This window comes from Chiloscyllium punctatum, chromosome 34 (assembly GCF_047496795.1).
Source record: "Chiloscyllium punctatum isolate Juve2018m chromosome 34, sChiPun1.3, whole genome shotgun sequence".
Classification (NCBI taxonomy): Eukaryota; Metazoa; Chordata; class Chondrichthyes; order Orectolobiformes; family Hemiscylliidae; genus Chiloscyllium; species Chiloscyllium punctatum.
The window spans coordinates 38,878,333-38,886,865 of NC_092772.1; the positions used below are offsets into that span (position 1 = coordinate 38,878,333).

The window sequence follows — 8,533 nt, forward strand, 5'->3', positions numbered from 1 at the left end:
CAATACTCTCGGTGTGGTCTCGCCAGCGCCTTACATAATTGTAACAACACTTCTGGTGTTTATTAAAAAAGGACTGGATTATAAAAACGAAGAAGTGTTTTTGCAGACATCACGGGCAAGTGTAGTAACTTTACCACAACCACCTGACCCTGCATGACTCTCATCAGAGTCTCGCACCCAACGCTGTCCCTTAACCCTGCCACTACGCTTCCGACTGCACACATCCTGTGTGGTGGTCAGCCCCTGTGGGGAACGGAGGGGTGCAGTCTGCCCTTGGTGGGGGGGGGGGGGGTGGGTGGGGGGGGGGGGGGGGGGGGGGGTGGGGGAACCTAAATTGGTCAAGTGGACGCATTGGCAGATGTGCACTCTGCAGGACTGAGAGGAAGATGTGGCCTCACATGACACCTCTCCGAAACTTTCTGTTGTTACTTTATTCATTCATGGGGTGAGGACGTCGCTGGCCACCCCAGCATTTATTACCCGCCCCTAATTGCCCTCTGGGCAGTCAAGAGTCTGTCACATTGCTGTGGGTCACATGTAGGCCCAGACCAAGTAGGGAGGGTAGTTTCCTCCCCTTAAGGGCATTAGTGCACCCAGTGGGTTTTTCCCCGAACAATTTTCACGGCCATCGTTAAAACTCCCAATTCTAGATGTGTATTGAATTTAAATTTCTGTCGTGATCGGGTTCGAACCGTGGATCCCCAGAACGTAACCGGGCTGTCTGGATTGACGATCCAGCGATAATACCATGAGTCCATCACCTCTCTTGTACCAATGGTAACCCTGCTGTGCTCTGGGCTGACCCCCGCAGTGCAGGGAAGGGGCTTGGGGGAGGTGGACAATGCTGCAGTAGGGGGCCCTAAGGTCAGTGAGACAAAGGTGGGGGGGGTGGTGGGGGGCGCTGATCATTGTCTGGCAACAGGAGCAGTACAGATGGCCACCTCTCGCTGCCTGACAGAGCAGTGATAGAGTGAGACGGGGATGTGAACCTGTTTCCCTTGGCACAGAGTGTCCAGGGCTCTCATGGATTCAAGGGAAGCTGTGGACAGACTTCAAGGGGACACAAGGCTAAAGTTCCATTTTCCCGCTGAGGGTGACGGGCGCCTGGAATTCACTGCCTGAGCTAAGTGCTGGAGGCACTTTGTTTACAAGTACCCAGGGTCTTAACGCACCGCCAGTGTGGAGATTAGAAAGGGTGGCTGGGGCCGGCACGGGGGAGATGGGCCAAGCGACCCCCAGTACGTCCACGTTGTATCGTTTCTGCAGTCCTGCAGGAGTTTGCTGTGCTGGCGCCCGCTCTCGTGGGTTTGGATGGTGGGGTTGTGCGGGAGAAGGGACGAAGACGTTCAGGCTGGGGAGGGGGTGGGGGCGGTTGCGGATCAGTGACGTGCCGCTCCCTGCTCTCACTGATGCTGACGGATTGATTTCCTTTCTTCCCCCCCCCACTCCAGGCGTGGCTGCCACCTCCATCTTCACCAGTGGCAAATACGCCATCGACCCCGAGCTGCGCGGCTCCGAGTTCGAGCGACTCACCCAGAACCTGGACGTGCATTTCTGGAAGAGCTTCTGGAACATCACTGAGACCGAGCTGCTGGCGGTAAGGAGGAGCAGAGATTTCCCTCAGTACCCCATCTCCTCCCCGCTCCAGGGGAGGGGGGAAGGGGGGGGGGACAGTTCAGAACCAAGGGTCCCCTCCAGCCCTCGGGTGGGGGAGGTAGAGGTGGCAGGGGTGTCGTAAAAGGACAACTAGAAGGGCAGAACGCGCACACCGCAAGCCCCTTGGATTGGCACCACTTCCCCGTTCCCTCCACAACCCAGGTTCAGTGTGTACCGTCTGGAAGGCGCACTGCTGAAACTCAACGAGGGTGCTCGGAAGACAGAGATGGTGATAGCCTCTCGTTGTGCCATCGCCCAGCTGTCAATCCAGAGACACTGGTAATGCTCCGGGATTCTCGCCACAGCAGATGGTGGAATTTTAATTCAAATTTTAAATCCGCTGCCTCCCAGCGCCAGGGACCCGGGTCTGATTCCAGCCTTGGGGTGACTCTCTGTGTGGAGTTTGCACATTCTCCCTGTGTCTGCGTGGGTTTCCTCCGGGTGCTCAGGATTCCTCCCACAGTCCAAACATATGCAGGTTCAGGTGGATTGGCCATGCTAAATTGTCCCATAGTGCCCAGGGATGTGTAGGTTAGGGTGGATTGGCCGTGCTAAATTGTCCCATAGTGCCCAGGGATGTGTAGGTTAGGGTGGATTGGCCATGCTAAATTGTCCCATAGTGCCCAGGGATGTGCAGGTTAGGGTGGATTGGCCGTGCTAAATTGTCCCATAGTACCCAGGGATGTGCAGGTTAGGGTGGATTGGCCATGCTAAATTGTCCCATAGTGCCCAGGGATGTGCAGGTTAGGGTGGATTGGCCATGCTAAATTGTCCCATAGTGTCCAGGGATGTGCAGGTTAGGGTGGATTGGCCATGCTAAATTGTCCCATAGTACCCAGGGATGTGCAGGTTAGGGTGGATTGGCCATGCTAAATTGTCCCATAGTGCCCAGGGATGTGCAGGTTAGGGTGGATTGGCCGTGCTAAATTGTCCCATAGTACCCAGGGATGTGCAGGTTAGGGTGGATTGGCCATGCTAAATTGTCCCATACTGCCCAGGGATGTGCAGGTTAGGGTGGATTGGCCATGCTAAATTGTCCCATAGTGTCCAGGGATGTGCAGGTTAGGGTGGATTGGCCGTGCTAAATTGTCCCATAGTACCCAGGGATGTGCAGGTTAGGGTGGATTGGCCATGCTAAATTGTCCCATAGTGCCCAGGGATGTGCAGGTTAGGGTGGATTGGCCATGCTAAATTGTCCCATAGTGTCCAGGGATGTGCAGGTTAGGGTGGATTGGCCATGCTAAATTGTCCCATAGTGCCCAGGGATGTGCAGGTTAGGGTGGATTGGCCATGCTAAATTGTCCCATAGTGCCCAGGGATGTGCAGGTTAGGGTGGATTGGTCATGCTAAATTGTCCCATAGTGTCCAGGGATGTGCAGGTTAGGGTGGATTGGCCGTGCTAAATTGTCCCATAGTACCCAGGGATGTGCAGGTTAGGGTGGATTGGCCATGCTAAATTGTCCCATAGTGCCCAGGGATGTGCAGGTTAGGGTGGATTGGCCGTGCTAAATTGTCCCATAGTGCCCAGGGATGTACAGGTTAGGGTGGATTGGCCGTGCTAAATTGTCCCATAGTACCCAGGGATGTGCAGGTTAGGGTGGATTGGCCATGCTAAATTGTCCCATAGTACCCAGGGATGTGCAGGTTAGGGTGGATTGGCCATGCTAAATTGTCCCATAGTACCCAGGGATGTGTAGGTTAGGGTGGATTGGCCATGCTAAATTGTCCCATAGTGCCCAGGGATGTGCAGGTTAGGGTGGATTGGCCATGCTAAATTGTCCCATAGTGCCCAGGGATGTGGAGGTTAGATGCATTAGTCAGGTGTAAATGTAGAGTAGCAGTCTATGGGGGAATGGATCTGGGTGGGTTACCCTTCAGAGGGGCAGTCTGCGCTTGTTGGGCCAAATGGCCTGTTTCTATACTATCGGGATTCTGTCTGTATTCTATGATCAGTAGAAGCCTGGGGTGAAGTGTCTAACAATGAGCATGCAGTTGTTGATAGTTTGCAAAGCCCCTTTGGCTCACTGACGTCCTTTCGGGATGGTATTCTGCTGTCCTCGCATGGTCTGGCCTACATGCAACTCCAGACCCACAGCATCGCGGCTGACTCTTAACTGCCCTTTGGGCAGTGTAGGATGGGCAATAAATGCTGGCCTGACTCGCGATGTCCTCATCCTGTGAACGATTTTGTTCAAAAGGAGACTACACCTCCCGAACCCGTGACCCCTTCCATCTGGAAGGGCAAGGGCAACAGGTACATAGGAACACCACTCAAAGAACACAGAACATTCCAGCCCAGTACAGGCCCTTCGGCCCTCGATGTTATACAGTCATAGAGATGTACAGCACGGAAACAGACCCTTCGGTCCATCCTGTCCATGCCGACCAGAGATCCCAACCCAATCTAGCCCCACCTGTCAGCACCCGGCCCATATCCCTCCAAACCCTTCCTGTTCATGTTGCACCGACCTGTGGAACCAATCTGAGGCCTATCTATCCTACACCATTCCATTCTCGTCCATATATTTATCCAATGACCACTTAAATGTCCTTAAAGTTGGTGAGTCTGCTACGACTGCAGGGAGTGCGTTCCATGCCCCAACTACTCTCTGAGTAAAGAAACTACCTCTGACATCTGTCCTATATCTGTCACCCCTCAATTTAAAGCTATGTCCCCTCGTGCTGGCCATCACCATCTGAGGAAAAAGACTCTCCCTGTCCACCCTATCTAACCCTCTGATTATCTTATATGTCTCTAATAAGTCACCTCTCAACCTTCTTCTCTCTAACGAGAACAGACTCAAGTCCCTCAGCCTTTCCTCATAAGACCTTCCCTCCAGACCAGGCAACGTCCTGGTAAATCTCCTCTGAACTCTTCCACATTCTTCCTATAATGCGGCAACCAGAACGCATTAAACACGCCGCGTTAAACACTGTAAGGGATTGTCGTCATGGAATCCCCCACTATCACCATCCTGGGTGTTACCGTTGACCAGAAACTCATCTGGACTCACCACATAAACACAGCGGCGACAAGAGCCGGTCAGAAAGTGGGAATCCTGCAGCGAGTGACTCCCCAAGGCTTGTCCACCATCGACATGGCACAAGTCAAGAGGGTGAGGGATTACTCCCCACTTGCCCCTGGATGGGGGCAGCTCCAACAACACTCAAGAAGCTCAACACCATCCAGGGACAAAGCAGCCCCCACTTGTTTGGCACCACATCCACAAACACCCACTCCCTCCCACACCAACGCACAGTAACAGCAGTATGTACCATCCCCTCCCTCCCCCCCCCCCAACCCTCAGTAACAGCAGTGTGTACCATCCCCTCCCTCCCCCTCCACCGACGCTCAGTAACAGCAGTGTGTACCATCCCCTCCCCCCCCACCGACGCTCAGTAACAGCAGTGTGTACCATCCCCTCCCTCCCCAACTAATGCTCAGTAACAGCAGTGTGTACCATCCCCTCCCTCCCTCCGCCACCGACGCTCAGTAACAGCAGTGTGTACCATCCCCTCCCTCCCCCCACCGACGCTCAGTAACAGCAGTGTGTACCATCCCCTCCCCCCCCACCGACCCTCAGTAACAGCAGTGTGTACCATCCCCTCCCTCCCCCCCCCCCAACCCTCAGTAACAGCAGTGTGTACCATCCCCTCCCTCCCCCTCCACCGACGCTCAGTAACAGCAGTGTGTACCATCCCCTCCCCCCCCACCGACGCTCAGTAACAGCAGTGTGTACCATCCCCTCCCTCCCCAACTAATGCTCAGTAACAGCAGTGTGTACCATCCCCTCCCTCCCCCCACCGACCCTCAGTAACAGCAGTGTGTACCATCCCCTCCCTCCCCCCCACCGACGCTCAGTAACAGCAGTGTGTACCATCCCCTCCCTCCCCCCCCACCCTAAGTAACAGCAGTGTGTACCATCCCCTCCCTCCCCCCACCGGCCCTCAGTAACAGCAGTGTGTACCATCCCCTCCCCCCCCCCACCGACCCTCAGTAACAGCAGTGTGTACCATCCCCTCCCTCCCCCCCACCGACGCTTAGTAACAGCAGTGTGTACCATCCCCTCCCCCCCCCCCCACCGACCCTCAGTAACAGCAGTGTGTACCATCCCCTCCCTCCCCCCACCGACCCTCAGTAACAGCAGTGTGTACCATCCCCTCCCTCCCCCCCACCGACGCTCAGTAACAGCAGTGTGTACCATCCCCTCCCTCCCCCCACCGACGCTCAGTAACAGCAGTGTGTACCATCCCCTCCCCCCCACCGACCCTCAGTAACAGCAGTGTGTACCATCCCCTCCCTCCCCCTCCACCGACACTCAGTAACAGCAGTGTGTACCATCCCCTCCTCCCCCCCACCGACCCTCAGTAACAGCAGTGTGTACCATCCCCTCCCCCCCCACCGACCCTCAGTAACAGCAGTGTGTACCATCCCCTCCCTCCCCCTCCACCGACACTCAGTAACAGCAGTGTGTACCATCCCCTCCCTCCCCCTCCACCGACGCTCAGTAACAGCAGTGTGTACCATCCCCTCCCTCCCCCCCACCGACGCTCAGTAACAGCAGTGTGTACCATCCCCTCCCTCCCCCTCCACCGACGCTCAGTAACAGCAGTGTGTACCATCCCCTCCCTCCCCCTCCACCGACGCTCAGTAACAGCAGTGTGTACCATCCCCTCCCTCCCCAACCTAATGCTCAGTAACAGCAGTGTGTACCATCCCCTCCCTCCCTCCGCCACCGACGCTCAGTAACAGCAGTGTGTACCATCCCCTCCCTCCCCCCACCGACCCTCAGTAACAGCAGTGTGTACCATCCCCTCCCTCCCCCTCCACCGACGCTCAGTAACAGCAGTGTGTACCATCCCCTCCCTCCCCCCCACCGACGCTCAGTAACAGCAGTGTGTACCATCCCCTCCCCCCCCCCACCGACGCTCAGTAACAGCAGTGTGTACCATCCCCTCCCTCCCTCCGCCACCGACGCTCAGTAACAGCAGTGTGTACCATCCCCTCCCTCCCCCACCGACCCTCAGTAACAGCAGTGTGTACATCCCCTCCCTCCCCCCACCGACCCTCAGTAACAGCAGTGTGTACCATCCCCTTCCCCCCCCCCACCGACGCTCAGTAACAGCAGTGTGTACCATCCCCTCCCTCCCTCCGCCACCGACGCTCAGTAACAGCAGTGTGTACCATCCCCTCCCTCCCCCCACTGACCCTCAGTAACTGCAGTGTGTACCATCCCCTCCCTCCCCCACCGACCCTCAGTAACAGCAGTGTGTACCATCCCCTCCCTCCCCCCCACCGACGCTCAGTAACAGCAGTGTGTACCATCCCCTCCCTCCCCCCACCGACGCTCAGTAACAGCAGTGTGTACCATCCCCTCCCTCCCCCCCACCGACGCTCAGTAACAGCAGTGTGTACCATCCCCTCCCTCCCCCCACCGACCCTCAGTAACAGCAGTGTGTACCATCCCCTCCCTCCCCCCCACCGATGCTCAGTAACAGCAGTGTGTACCATCCCCTCCCTCCCCCACCGACCCTCAGTAACAGCAGTGTGTACCAGCCCCTCCTCCCCCCCACCGACGCTCAGTAACAGCAGTGTGTACCATCCCCTCCCTCCCCCTCCACCGACACTCAGTAACAGCAGTGTGTACCATCCCCTCCCTCCCCCTCCACCGACGCTCAGTAACAGCAGTGTGTACCATCCCCTCCCTCCCCCCCACCGACGCTCAGTAACAGCAGTGTGTACCATCCCCTCCCTCCCCCTCCACCGACGCTCAGTAACAGCAGTGTGTACCATCCCCTCCCTCCCCCCACCGACCCTCAGTAACAGCAGTGTGTACCATCCCCTCCCCCCCCAACTGATGCTCAGTAACAGCAGTGTGTACCATCCCCTCCCCCCCCAACTGATGCTCAGTAACAGCAGTGTGTACCATCCCCTCCCCCCCCAACTGATGCTCAGTAACAGCAGTGTGTACCATCCCCTCCCTCCCCCCCACCGACCCTCAGTAACAGCAGTGTGTACCATCCCCTCCCTCCCCCCACCGACGCTCAGTAACAGCAGTGTGTACCATGCCCTCCTTCCCCCCAACGACGCTCAGTAACAGCAGTGTGTACCATCCCCTCCCCCCCCCCACTGATGCTCAGTAACAGCAGTGTGTACCATCCCCTCCCTCCCCCCACCGACCCTCAGTAACAGCAGTGTGTACCATCCCCTCCCTCCCCCCCACCGACCCTCAGTAACAGCAGTGTTTACCATCCCCTCCTTCCCCCCACCGACCCTCAGTAACAGCAGTGTGTACCATCCCCTCCCTCCCCCCCCACCCTCAGTAACAGCAGTGTGTACCATCCCCTCCCTCCCCCCCACCGACCCTCAGTAACAGCAGTGTGTACCATCCCCTCCCCCCCCCCACCGACCCTCAGTAACAGCAGTGTGTACCATCCCCTCCCTCCCCCCACCGACCCTCAGTAACTGCAGTGTGTACCATCCCCTCCCTCCCCCCCCACCCTCAGTAACAGCAGTGTGTACCATCCCCTCCCTCCCCCTCCACCGACCCTCAGTAACAGCAGTGTGTACCATCCCCTCCCCCCCCCCCACTGACGCTCAGTAACAGCAGTGTGTACCATCCCTCCCTCCCCCCCCACCCTCAGTAACAGCAGTGTGTACCATCCCCTCCCGCCCCCACCGACCCTCAGTAACAGCAGTGTGTACCATCCCGTCCCTCCCCACCGACCCTCAGTAACAGCAGTGTGTACCATCCCGTCCCTCCCCCACCGACCCTCAGTAACAGCAGTGTGTACCATCCCCTCCGCCCCCACCGACCCTCAGTAACAGCAGTGTGTACCATCCCGTCCCTCCCCCCACCGACCCTCAGTAACAGCA

General features: G+C 57.4%; 1 protein-coding gene across 1 annotated transcript in view; it reads left to right on the forward strand.

Moving 5' to 3' along the window:
* LOC140458724 (hormone-sensitive lipase-like) overlaps window positions 1-4,728 on the forward strand; it is a 42,937-nt gene extending 38,209 nt beyond the window's left edge. Inside the window, exons 5-6 of the mRNA XM_072553386.1 lie at window positions 1,452-1,597; window positions 4,684-4,728. Coding sequence (XP_072409487.1) covers window positions 1,452-1,597; window positions 4,684-4,728 — 191 coding nt within the window. The remainder of the gene's footprint in view (window positions 1-1,451; window positions 1,598-4,683) is intronic.
* The last annotated feature ends 3,805 nt before the right edge of the window (window positions 4,729-8,533 follow it).